Source organism: Echiichthys vipera, assembly GCF_963691815.1.
Source record: "Echiichthys vipera genome assembly, chromosome: 8".
In the NCBI taxonomy this organism is placed as follows: domain Eukaryota; kingdom Metazoa; phylum Chordata; class Actinopteri; order Perciformes; family Trachinidae; genus Echiichthys; species Echiichthys vipera.
This window is the reverse complement of record NC_139833.1, coordinates 18,989,968-19,004,218: the sequence shown is the minus strand read 5'-3', so window position 1 is coordinate 19,004,218 and position 14,251 is coordinate 18,989,968. Positions and strand designations below refer to the sequence as shown.

Below are 14,251 nucleotides of genomic sequence, written 5' to 3'. Positions count from 1 at the left end.
TTTGGTCAGCTTAGGCTGTGTTTAAATGTGATCTAGAAATTAACTTCACTTACTTATTATTTGAGCAATGCCACCCTTACTGCAATTGCAGTGTAATTGTGAATAATTGCAACAGTGCTGTAATTAATGAGAACTAGTTTACTTATTTAAGATTTTGCCAAAAGATACATCCAGGAGACCCTGAATAACGTGTTACATGTTTGAGTACAGCCATCAAAATACCATGAAACGATGTTAACTATTAATGACATTAAGCCCAGTTTGCTGTTTGCAAACTCTTCATCAGTCAGTGCCACGAAATAACTGATGGCAGATCCATGCAGCCGAGACACAGCCAGCTGGTCAACCTTAGCATAGGTTACGGTGAGCTAACATTAAATCATTAGCGAGCAAGAAGCTTACATAAGCCAGCTAACGGTTACTTGCTAAGCTGCATGGATGTGGTGTTGCTTGCTTCATTCACAGCATTTAATAAGTGTTTTAAGCCCACTATAATGTAGTTGTAGCTACTCATCTACAAGGACATTTTAAATACTTATAATTGTACAGTATTTGTCATCAGTTATAACTTCTTCATTATCGGTTCATACACTAGCCTCCACCTGTGGTTGTGTTTTCTAGTTTTTGAAAAAACATAAATTAACACTTATATGTCCTTACAACTACATTATAATGTTACTATTATGTTAATTATCATTTTAATTAATCTAAGTGAAATCCTGAGAATTACACTTTTACAATTATATAGGCATTAGATTTGTTGTAACTCAGGAATTTTAAGTGCTTCAAATCAGTGATTGTATGTTTGCAGACGCATTATTAAAACAGTTTCACCCCAAGGTCCTTTAAAAGCTGTTCTGGAGGGTTTTTTTCATATCAAAACAGCTACTTGCTGGACCTTGAGGTGAGACTGTTTTGTGGACTGCTCTTTCCAAGGTCAAAAATAAAATTGTTGCTGGCTAGGGCTTAATACTAAACACAACAAAAACAGAATGATGTGGATTTTCTTCAAAGCTTCTTTCATAACCCTTTTCAGATGCAGACTAGGTCTCCTACACTAAATTACATTCACTTTTCTACTGCATACTTTCCTGCAGGCTACCTTTTTTTAATTGTTATTTTTGCTCTCTGTTTGCCCCAGTCAGTTTGTTCTATCTTTATTTTCCAGCTCGCTCCAGTGGTTAATGAGTGCAGTCACACCTTTGACTGCAGAGTTCTTTTCAATACAGTTTCCCAGATGGACATATCATAGTCACTTATTACAGTTGGGTGAGCTTGTCTGGCAAGCAGATGAAGTGTCAGCAAGCCAAATGTTCACCACTGACCATGCTGAGTCTGTCTGAGTATAAATCTATGTAATTTAACTTGAAAATTGGCCATCTTGATCACAGCGTATGGTATTATTATGCTGACATTTTTATTATGTTATTGTCAAAACAGCGCCTCCTCAAACTGTATTCAGCACTTCAGTTTTTCTTAAATATTAGAATTGAAATGGGACTGAGCTGTTTCAATTGAAGCAGAAAAAGAAAACTATATTTTTTCTTATTTTAAGAAAGGTTTGATGTTTGAATTGAAGAGCTGACTGAAAAGAATAAAAGAGTGATTTTCTTTTCATTATTATCATGCAGTTGCACTCCTAACAAGGCAAGGGCTTTTCAGAAGTGCATTTGATATACATGAGTAAGAACACATTTCCCATGCTAATTTTTTGCACCGCAGTTCATCTCTTACCCGCCGAGTGCAGGAATAGTAAACTGTTGACCCGTTGACTCCAGATGCCAGACAGGGCCTGTCCCTGATTGGGCTCCACGGTGCTTCAATCAGCTTAATTGCCTGGGACTATAGTATCCGTGAGAGCAGAGAAATGAGAGGGAAATACTGGATTGGGAAAGAAATTGAACGCTGGATTTTGCACGCCTCATTATTTGTTGATTGACACATCTGTAGGGGGGGTGAAGCACTGCCAGATCTCAGAAGAAAAACTAAATAAATTTGATGTAGCACTGACTTTGGGTGCATTGTAGGATTTTGTTGATACTCATTTTTAAAAAGCTTGTACCAATAGCAGCAGATACATTTTATGCTGTACGCATATTACACAGTGTGGGTTTATGAGCACCGTAGCCAGGTGGAGGAGCTCTGTTTTATTTCAGTAGTAAAATAATTGGCAGTAAAAATGTAAATTTAAATGCAATTTAATCTTTATTCATGTGTTGTGTCAGCAAAAGTTCATTCATGCATTTTCATGAGTGTTTTTTATGAATTATTTTGTTCTGTTATTATATTTCTCTTTGAATTGCTTTTTAATCTATTTAACTGTATTAAAGAACTGTAGTAATTGTAATAGAACACATAATCATTTCAGCAGTGACAGAAGTAATACTGCAACATTTGGGTTCTGTTTCAGGAGTTTAAAAAAAGTTAAATTACAAAGAAATACATTGAAACAACTCAGTTGTAATACTTTTTAATATTTGTTTTTAGAGGTCTTTGAAGAACACCATTGCCCACAATCGCAAAACTGTCTCAGGTTAAAATTAAGCAGCTCAACAATAATTAGTAGGTAATAGTTAGTCAAATGCCAGGCTATGAGAATGGACAGGGTAAGCCCTTTCTTTAGAGAGCAGTAATTACAGCTGTAAAAATGACATAAGATGAGAGCATGTGTGAGCACTGGTATGATTTTACCTGAGTTGTAGTTAAATTGGCGTTTAATATACATTCTTAAATTTGACAAATTCTTGACAGTTTTTTTGGTAAATTGTTATCTTGACCTAATGCATTTCCTTAAATTCTGGTGAGCTCATAAGTATCACCAAATGTATGGACATCCCATGTCGTTTAGCTGGAAATGGCACCTTAATGTTGAACCAACCCGGTGGCCGATCTTGGATTTGATCTCTCACGGCCAAATCTTACTTCCCTCTAAAATTGGAGGCTTTTATCATATAATGCACAATTGGTATAATATGATAACTTATCTGCTGTACTAGTTGGATGATTTTTGGATGTGTTTTTGGAGGGGGCAGGGTTTATGACACCAGGGGGCGACCGATATGTTTTGACTTTGGAATGATGAAACTGCATTTTTCTGTCAAATCATTTTATAAGATATCAATATTACTGGGATATTCAGCAGAACTGGCCAACAGCTTTCTCTGCTTGATAGCATAGACTGGACCTCGAAACAAATATCATTTGGTGAGGGACGAAAAAATATGTTTTACTATCCCCTCTGGGTCAAAGTGCAATGCTTTTACTTGTCTTACTGCACTGCCTTCTTTCCTCCTGCTGTCAGCAACCCTGTCATGCTCTGTGCAATCGATTCATTGCCCTTCACAGAAAATGAAAAGGAGACAGCCGCCCCGCCCAGCTCCGTATGTTTGCTGTGATTTCAACTAAGTCTGTAACACCTCCATACATTTTCTGCTGTCACTTTCTAAAACACCCCAATGATGTAAAATATACTATTCTACACCCAGCAGAATCGATAAAATATATCATAAGCCACAATTTATATAGTGAAGAGAGAGAAGCAGAAGCAGACAGTTTAATTTACTACTTATTTTCACTTAGCTGTGAAATCAGACAGTCGTGTAATGCCCCATCTGTTTGATCACTCTTGAATAGTCCAAGTGGAGGAAATGATGGCTGCACACTTGACTGATGGCTCAGAATTGACTTTGGTGTTTGTGGCTTTTGTAGGAGCATGTAAAATAAAAACAAAAAAAACATACGGTTCATGCCTCTGTTCGTTTGCAATGGAATTAAGTCACAGCTACTTAAGTCAGCAGCTACCTTAGTGATTAATAGGTTTTTGTACACCTCTCTGCTCTCAACAGCCGCTCAATTTAATGTGTCACAACAGAGACATGCAGATTTAGGCAGAGACAAATGGAAGCATAGTTATTAAAGTAGCTTTACATGCAAATTATTCAGTGTGTGATTAAAAATATATGACCTCCTTATCAGACCCGTCTTTACCATGATGTTTGTACGTAGGCATATGTTATAGTTACATATACTGTACCTGTAAGTAGTTCTTTCTTTTTCCACTTGTATTTTCCAGCTGTTCCTGTACCAGTTACTGAGAGGCCTGTCATACATTCACCAGAGGTACATCCTTCACCGCGACCTGAAACCACAAAACCTGCTCATCAGCGACACTGGAGAGCTAAAACTTGCTGACTTTGGTGAGTTGGCTGGACACTGATGCTCTTTTTTTGTGTATCTGTCAGATGTAAGTTTGAATACCCCCTCTGTGCTTCTCATCTGATGCAGTTTCAGAGGAGGCAGAGTGATGACTATACAGATACTTTTGAATTCATCAGTGCTTATTTGCTGACTTTTTGATCAGAATCTACACAAATGAATGGTTTGTTTTTTGTTTGTTTGTTGTATTTTTTTTTTATTAAAAGCGGGTTATATTCCTAGGACTGAAATTGTCTTAAATTGTTAAATTTCAAATAAGCAGTTTTCACCCAAAGAATGGGTTTGGGTTGGGTGATATTGCGATCTGAGACAATATACTGTATATTTTTCAACTATCAGATATTTTATCATATCATAGTTAACCCTTTTAAGACACAGTGAAATCAAAAATATATATTTTTTCAATTTCTAATCATCTGTGTTAAATGTTTAGTCATCTCTGTTAGAAATCATTTTTGAGTATTTTTGTATCAAAAATATTTTCTCTTCCTATAAAATGTAAAAGAAAATACTTTACTGACTCATCTTGAACCCAGGTGGTTATATGGATTAATCCAATCAGATGTGATTTGGGGTGACCCAGCCCTTTACAGAAACTTGACCAGTAGCTCACAGGTTGCTAGCAGAGCAATAAGAGGTGTGTGTTTGGATCTTAGCTGGCAAATAAATTGTTGTCAATTCCATTAAGAGCATGGTTGACATCTAATTTGTTTATTTCTCCCCTGTATCTCTCCTGAACAATGTAGGTGAGAGAGGTATGGGTGAAAGTGAAAAGTTGTCTGAAGCTCTGTATTGTACTATACATTACAACTATTTGAAGTTGACCCATCATCCTCTTTTTGATCACTTGACTATTTATGTTGTGCAAGTTGTGTAAACTTTGATTGATAGGTTTGGTTTGGTCCAGCATGTAGTCTGCCACGTTCGCAGAATCTATGAAGCATCACAATAAGAGACAGATCATCATAAAAGACAAATATTGTGTCGTTTGATCCCAGAGTAATGGGATTCTTAGAGAAAGCTTTTTTGTACTTGTTGGCCCCAGTATTAGGGTGGATTTGGAGGGTCTGTTAGTCCAGCCAACTGTCAAACACTTTGGCCAAGATCACGATATCTTGACAGCTAGTTGAACCCTCGACATTTTCTGTCATTGACCTTTGGTATACAGTATAGTCCCAGGATTCTCACTTGAATGGAAAATCAAGGAGACATTCATGATCCCATCTATTTTGAGAAGTGTGTGTGTGTGTGTGTGTGTGTGTGTGTGTGTGTGTGTGTGTGTGTGTGTGTGTGTGTGTGTGTGTGTGTGTGTGTGTGTGTGTGTGTGTGTGTGTGTGTGTCTGTGTGTCTGTGTGTCTGTGTGTCTGTGTGTCTGTGTGTCTGTGTGTGTTTGTGTGTCGAGCCCCTCATGAAGTGGCACCATATGGCTTGGATCCATGCTCACTAAACACTGCCTACATGGCCTGTCTGGCTTCCTGGGGGGCAGACAAACTGGCAATCCAGCCTTCTGTACACCCCATCCATCCATCCATCCATTTCCTAACTCCCTCAAACCCTCCTTCCCATCTATCATCCAACTCCTTCGGCCTTCATCCCTCTGCCGAGACAGATTGGGGGAGGAGGAAGGTGGCAGCTTTATCAATAATGCAAAAACACGTATTAGCGCAGAAACATCACTGCAAGGGAAATGAGAAGGAGTAAATAATGGACAAAATACAAAATGAGCAAGAATGAAAATCCCTGGCCTATTAGTCTGTCGCTGGAGCTGTGCTCATCAACAAACGTGCACAAAAACAAAATCAGCCTTTGCCTGAGGGATGCCAGATGAGGAAGATGAAGGCTGGTGTGTGTGTGTGTGTGTGTGTGTGTGTGTGTGTGTGTGTGTGTGTGTGTGTGTGTGTGTGTGTGTGTGTGTGTGTGTGTGTGTGTGTGTGTGTGTGTGTGTGTGTGTGTGTGTGTGTGTGTGTGTGTGTGTGTGTGTGTGTGTGTGTGTGTGTGCGCCAGGGCTCCCTGTGGTCCCGGGCCTTGGCAGCAGGAATACTAACGGCCAACAGCTGAGGCCTGTGGCGCGGGTTGGGGTAAAGGAGAGCGATGGAGGCTGAGTGTCAACAAAGGAGGGGCTGAGAGGTACAATAAGAGGTGGCCGAGCACTCCGTGGGGATGAGGCAGTGGTGACAGGATGGAGGGTACAAAGAGGAATAAAGAAGGAATGGCTTCAACGAAGAAATGTATTGAGATGAGTTTCGGGAAAGCTGGAAATTTATAGCAGTAGATTCTATTATAGAATAAATAGAGCTTACATAAACCGGTCTTCCCAGTCCTTAATTTTCACGCACTAGATCCTGTATGGAAATATTGCTGCATTGACCTCTAGGGGTTGAAAGATATGTTATTGAAGCTGGGTGTGGTTAGTTGTGGCCTGTTGCACTTGGATCAGACTCAGTGATGGCATATTAAATGTGGAACAAAATGTAGTCACCACTAGCTGGCAGCAAGATTATTTCCCTGGTTGCAGTTTCTCTTTAATGACTTTGGTGACCAGCTGACCTCTACGGCTGATCAGCTCCAAGTTTTATACTAAATACTTACAGCCACATATATATGACATTTTCTTTTTATTCAAAGCCCCCAGAGGATGGATCCTAATGTTTTGGCAACCACTTTTTCTTTCCTGTAGGACCACCACCATCAGCCCAATATATGTCATAATCAATTGGCAGGTTTTCAGTAATAGGCAGGTTCTAATTTGCAGATCAAATGATACTAATGGGAAAAAAAACTTCTAATTGTAATGATCTTATGGATTAAATACTGGCAAGGAGCTAATATGTCAAAACCATTGCTATAATTTCTGTTCCATTCAAAATTGTCCCATTGTTGAGTGTAAGGAAAGTTTTAGTGATATGGCTGGCTTTGATTTAGCAATTTAAAAAAAAATTTTTTTTGCTGTATCTTGTTTCCTACCCAATATGTGCAGGGATGGACTTCAGCCCCTGCTGTACTAAACTCAATTTCCCAAATTAATCAAACATTGGCAATTGCAATCAACCTTTTTTTTTTTTTTTTTACATTTCTGCTTATGGAGGTAGAAACTTAAAAAAATACATTAAAAGTCTAAATTGTCACATTAAATGAACAAATATTTTTATTTATTTATTTTAATTTAGGCCTAGCGCACCTAAGGCAAAACACACTGGGGCATCACTAACTCTACAACTATAATACATGCGATCTTTGTTATGGCGGTGAATTTTTTAACATTTGTGTGAAACAAAAGTTTATAGAATGGCCAAAATTAAATGGACTAACACTTCATTATTTATAGGAACATTTTTTTAGGCCACTCTGTTGCTGGCCAAAGAGCAAACAGCAATAACACTTCCACACTTACCACAACAGCAATGACTAGGATTCCGTCTTTCCAGGGAGGGCTGATTTCTCATCAGCCACAGTGGCCAGAGCTGCTGGTTGTGGAGTGGATCCAGATGCTCCCCTCTGCTCCTCTGTGGGTTTACTCTCTTTTTAATGAGCTGCACAAACAACCACCACATAAATGAGACTGTGAGAAGCCCATGTTTCATATGAAGGACTCTGCTAATTGTAGGAAAACTTAAGCAATGTATGGGGTGTGATTAGTATTGTTTGTGTAGTGGAGCCTTGTGCACCGTAATCACCGCATCCCTGTCACCCATACAGGACCTCCATTACAAAAAATGAATTCTCTGTAAATCTACCGTAGAGTGGACCAGGTACTGTTGCTTACATTACCACTTACACCATCTTGGCTAATTCAAAAATCAATTGAAATAAAAGTAAAAACACAGATGAAACAGATAACTACAATAGTAAATCAAATTATAATTTAATTAAAAAGTGAGTAGCATTTTAGTTTAGATAATTCAAGAGACCAAACCAGTGGGTTTGTGTGATTTACTGCATGTACCTATATTACTTCATCATTCACATCACACACAATGGACAGAGGATCAAAATAGATGCAGCAGAACCTGAGTTATTATCTCTTTTTTCCATACATTCTTCTTCCTTGTCAAATCTTGTGCCTATGTTATTCACAATGCAACTGCCAACATTTCAGTCATGTTACTGTAAGCTAGTAGCAGTTCTCAAGGTTCTGATCTCCTTTCCTCACCCACGTATTTTCTCTGAACTCTGGTAGTCTTAACTACTAGTTGTGTTATGTAGCAGTGATGCAAGTTTTGGTCCTTGTGTACAAGAGGACATTCTTGCATATTCCCACGCATATTAGTGCCTGCTGTACACACTTTCGCAGGTTGATTCCTGTTATTTCACTGACAGTCTGTGGTGGTAAAATGCCAAGAAAGGCATCAACAACCAAGACTACAAGCTAGTAAATACACTCTAGGTTTCAGGATATACTGACTGCAAACATACTGTAACTGTGTTTATTTACAGAACTCCACAAGGTAACCTTTAACCAATCCACAGTTGAGCCACCATAAACACTTTCCTGATTGAGACTTGAACATTTACCATAGACCCTGCTAGCATAGCATTTAATTCAAAACCCCAGAGATGTTGGTCATCCTTCAGCTCAGGACAAAATTAAAACACTTCCATGTATTAGCACTTAAATTTAAAGTCCTTTAATATCATTGTGTATTGCTACTGCCACATTCATATTTTTCTTTCCTTTTCATATACCTTCCTGGGACCACATACATATGTACAGTAAATGCTGGCAACAAACGCACATTGTCATCACACACAAAATGACTTTAGCCTTGAGACAATATTCTGATGACAAGCCCCTAATTATAGAAGCAAATGAAGCAGCAGATGAGCATTGCCTCTAGCCCACATACTTCAGAGCCTAATGAGAGAGTGAATGTATTCACAGTTGCTATGAACCTGCTGAAAGACTGATTGATTGAACACTGAAGCATTGCCATATGCTCCATCAGTGTCCATCGCCAACCTAGAGCAAAGGCCATGGTCAGTGGCTAGAGACCTTATCTGAGGTTCATTCAGACACAAAATTATTGTGCTGTGTGTGTTTATGACTCTATGTGAGAACCTGTACCAGACATTTTGTGAAGTGAGTACGTGTTTATGGCTCCTTGAAGAGCTGGGGACTTCTGCAACAGAAACCAGGTCCCAGGTTCCTCTCCAGTGGCCTAGTCAGCCAGCTGTACTCACTGACAGACTTGTTCTTAGCCATGCTAGCAGCATGGCTCTAGGGATTGTAATGTTGGACTTTAGTCTATAATGAAATATATCAGCAACTACATGACAGGTTGCCATTATATTTTGTGTAGACTTGCATGGTTCCCAGAAAATGACTCCTAATGACCTTGGCGATCCCCTGTATTTTCCTTTAGTGTCGCCATGATGTCGACATTGTATGGTTTTGAGTTAAATATCTCAACATTACTGTTTTCCCACACAAGTTTAGACCTACTTCCAACTCTTAACGTGCTAGCACATGAAGATGATGGACATGATAAACATTATACCTGCTAAGCATTTAGCTTAAATACCACTCTTTCACCTCACAGAGCCACTGGTATGGTTGAAGACTGAAGTCTTTTTTGTATTCAGTCCCAGTGAATGGTCTGTGGGCCAACACTACAGAGAACCATTAAGGACCATTCCAGCTTGAAGCAATTTGGGTTTCATGTCACCATTTTGTCAATCATTTATTTTAGTTTTGATTACTTTGTAATCTATAAGTAAGCTGCCAGTTGTCAGTAATTGAGATTTTTTTCCCAGAACTAAGAAATGACTTTGGTGGGTATAATGTTATCATAACAGACACAAATAATAGCCAAAAAAGTAGCAAGAAACAATAATTTTCCAAGAAGGAGCTCTAGCAGAGGAACAAACTGATCAGAGGAAAGAAAATTCTTCTGACCTTTTTCAGTATGTGAGGGAAAAGATAAAAAAATAAAAAGCCATTACATTGGAAGACACAGTATGTAAATTTTAACATCTATATAAATACTGTATAAATGTGTAATGTGTTTTGACCGGATTGAGTGTAAAGGCCTTAACATGTTACCTGTAAAATTCAGTGCACCATCTCCTATGTAGCTATGCAGCACTATCTTCAACAATAATCACATAGAACATTGGCATGGATATCATCCTTACAGGACTTGGCAGTGCTCTTAATACTGTAATTTTCACTGTGAACAGCAATCAAACAAGAAGGCCGCTCTTGAAGTCAAGGAAAATGTATTTGTTAAAACTAATACAATGGCTGCATTTTATCATTGTACAGCATGTGTGTTGTAGGGCTGCTTATTTTCTCCTATAAAATATCAGAAAATAGGGATGAGTAAAATCAGAGCCCCAAGAGGATGTATTCATATCGCTTTGTCTATTAAACCCAGAACCAGAAGATATCGAGGATGATTGCTAGCAGAGCAATATCTCAGTAAGAGGTGTGTGTTTGGATTTTAGCTGGCAAAAAAAACCCATTTCAAGTCATTGTTCGACTCTTTTTTGATAGTATATGATATAAAAATCTTAAACATGTGCTTTTAAAGGTAGTGGAAAAGGGAGTTAATGGCTTAGGGGTACCAAAGACCAACAAGCCAATCATCAACAAATATGTGCACACAGTCAGCCAGGTCTTTGGCCCAACTGCGGAGGTCTGTTGGAGATTGTAACGATTGTAGAGTGAATCATGTTTCACTCTTTAGCGATAACCATGAGCAGGCTCCTACAATGAATCAAACTTGTCTACAATCCTAGCTCAAGCTCAAGAAGCATGTTCTGTAGACCCAGAGTGTTGGGTTGCACGCAATAGAACAAAAGCTTTGTAATTTTGCTTTCTGTGGGTGCAGCTACAGCTAGATAATGTGTATTGATGTGTGTGTTTATTTTCTGGGAAGTTGGTGATGCTGTGAAGTAGCAGCTGCTGGGATAATGATGTGTGAGGAGTGAAGCAATGTGACAATGGAGCTGGAGGAATGTTGCAGGCACCCGGAGCAGACTGTTTGGCTCTACCCAGTGTGTTGTTCCACCCAGCGCCACGCCACTGCACCGGGGTGTGTGTGCGTGTGTGTGTGTGTGTGTGTGTGTTTGTGTGTGTGTGTGTGTGTAACTGGGGTGTGGATTCTTGAAGGCTACGGATGGTATTCTGAAGTCCGTTAGATTAATCAAGCCTGCTGATATGTATATGTATGTGTCTTTGTTATTCAGTCTAAAGCTGAGACCAGACTGAAATACACACACCAACAGCAGAAACTATGTGTGTTCGGTACACGTGTCAGTAATGACCTGACTGGTTTCATGTAGGCTTTTATAATGCAGAGCTCATTACAGTCCACTTTGTGTTGGGAAATGAGCTGGGATAATGGCAGGTTGTGCACACACACACACACACACACACACACGCGTTTACACAGAACACACACACACACACACACACACAAATAAAATAGTTAAACTAAAAATCTAGCTAGTCACTATCCCTGTTATCTTGGCTGATTCTATTATCTGTCAATTCGGTTAGGAAATAAAATATGGATGGTTTTATTTCCACTGAGCAGCCAAGCAGAGCAGTGTTTACCTGCTTTGATTCCTCATCCATATTAGATGTGTGTATTTTCAGCTGTGAATGCAGCAGAAAGACTCTGCCAAAGGGAGATTTGTGTGCTGCCAAGTCTGTCTCTGCTTTATCCACCCACTTCAAATGTTATCAGCCGATTGAATGAGCGTCATCACCTGTGTATCACTACCATAGATGTGAGGCTGTATGACCCTTCTCTACCTCCTAGTTGGCTCACTAGGCTGTTATCATCAATTGGTAACCTAGAAAGCCCATCTATGTCAACATAAGACGTGGGTGAAACAAACACAGGACTTTCACTGTGTTCCTGTCCCTTGTGAAACCAGACTTTAGTGTTGCCAGTCTCAAAATTACATAAGCTACGCAAGTTAACTTTTGTATGTAATGTTCTTAACTGACACCACAAACATACATATTTTAACCCAAACCAAAATCTTTTCCTTGATATAACCATATATTTATGTTGCCTAAATCAAGTAACAGGATACCCGAATCATTAAGGAGTCTTACTCAAGCTAACGGAAACCGTTCCCATGTGAGGATAGATGACAGCCTTCTGAACCTGGTGCAGGCATATCTATGATGCCGATAACCATTGATAACACCAATTTAATAAACAATTAAACAACAATTAAACAGAGTTAAGTGTTGAAATTGTCCAGACCTTTTGTGAAAAAGGCTCAGCAGCTTTAAAGAGTAATTATGGCATACTTGCATTCCATGGTCTTTTTTGGCATGAATATACATCAAATAAGCCATCAAGACAGTTTTTTTTGTTGATTACCTTATCAGAGAGAAATCCTGGACAGTCGCTAACAGCGAGACATGGCTAACACCAAGTTTCTTCAAATAACACCAAACCTCTGTAGTAGCATGATTAGGGTCCCTACACGTAAAACGAAGCACCAACAACGTAGTTAGCAAACCCAGAGTTAATAAAAAAAGACTGTTTTACAAGTCTGTCAGTATATACTGATGCACTGGAGTTCAGTTCAAGGAGCAAAGTATTGAACTGAACTCCAGTGCATTCAGTAATCTTCTTGTTTGGGCAGCCTCTCAATGCCTCTCAGCCGACTGCTAAATTTAATAAACTCTGGGTTTGCTAACTATATTGTTGGTGCTTTGTTCTATGTGTTAGGACCCTAATCAGGCTACTGCAGAGGTTTGGTGCTATTTTGAGCAATATTAGAGGTAAAAAAAAAAAGCCATTTCGGACTAGTTTAGGGCACTGCACCGATCTAATCAGTGTTAGCCACGCCTGGCTGTTAGTGACTGTCTTGGATTTCTCTGTTTATAGCTGAAAAAAATGTCTTGATGGCTTATCTGATGTAGATTCATGACAAAAAAGACCATGGGTACATCGGAATTACATTTTTAATATTGACAACATTGTTTAATATACCAAAAGTAATTTCTTTTAACTTTATTTGCTGAAAAGATGAATTCCTGTGGAAGAAGAATTCTTGTGGAATATTTCCTGTTGTATATATAGCTTCTGGCAAGATAAAGTACAATCTCTCAATCAGCTGCATGATAGAGAGGAGGAGAAGCATACAGAAGCTACAAACTGCCTTTAAAATCCAAATGAACTTCAAAAGAACAGTGGGATGTTTCCCTCAGGGACAGAGACTATTTCCATCCCCCGCTTTGTTAATTCTCTCTTCCTCCTGTTTCCCACCTCTTTCCCTGTATATGTTGTGACCCCGGGTGTTGCGTGAGATAGTGATATATATAATTCACAAGTGACCTTCATCCCAGTAGCTACCTGCACATGATGGCAAGACAAGGTGAACTACAACAGATAAGTAGCTAAAAGTGCAGATGTGTGTGTGACACTGTGTATACGAAGCCATGGGTCAGGGCTTTGAAGCAGTACCCTTCTCTGCACTTGGACTGTGCAATCATGTTGCTGCTTGCTTACCCTGGACAACACTACTAAAATAGAACACAGTAAGTGTCCAGATCGTGGCACATGAACACAGTGCGTAGAGACATCTGGTCGCCTCCAAGCTGTCTGTGGGTGGAAAAACTGGACTTTTATATTTTGTTTGTACAGCACGAGATGGAGGAGGGAATGGCTGATTAATGTCTAAGTGAATATACAAGCAAGTTGCTTGGACTGAATTAGCATTGGGGTTTTTTCCTGCTTATTCCTTTGTGCTTAATTTATAACTCAGTAGCCAAATCTAAGAGTTATTACCTTTGTTGCGTTTTTAGGAATGCTAACCCTGCTTAATATCACATTTAATTTCATGATAGATCTGAAAATGAAAGGACATGCTCTTCATATTCTATGTTTTTTATTGTCAACAAATCACATGCAATTTAAATGACAACAATGAAAGCTAATGTATGTACTTTCAAGTATTGTTTGTGTATCAAAGCCTGATATATCTTATTTCATTGTGTCATAGAGCTCCATTAAAAACACATCAGTCAACATCATGTTCCTTCATTACAATTAACAAACACTGCAGT

At 39.0% G+C, this 14,251-nt stretch overlaps 1 protein-coding gene across 2 annotated transcripts in view; it reads left to right on the top strand.

Annotated features, from left to right (window-relative positions):
* cdk14 (cyclin dependent kinase 14) overlaps positions 1-14,251 on the top strand; it is a 179,864-nt gene that overhangs the window by 79,982 nt on the left and 85,631 nt on the right. For both annotated transcript variants that reach the window (XM_083917973.1, XM_083917974.1), the window contains one exon: positions 4,073-4,196. In XM_083917973.1, the coding sequence (XP_083774099.1) occupies positions 4,073-4,196 (124 nt within the window). The remainder of the gene's footprint in view (positions 1-4,072; positions 4,197-14,251) is intronic.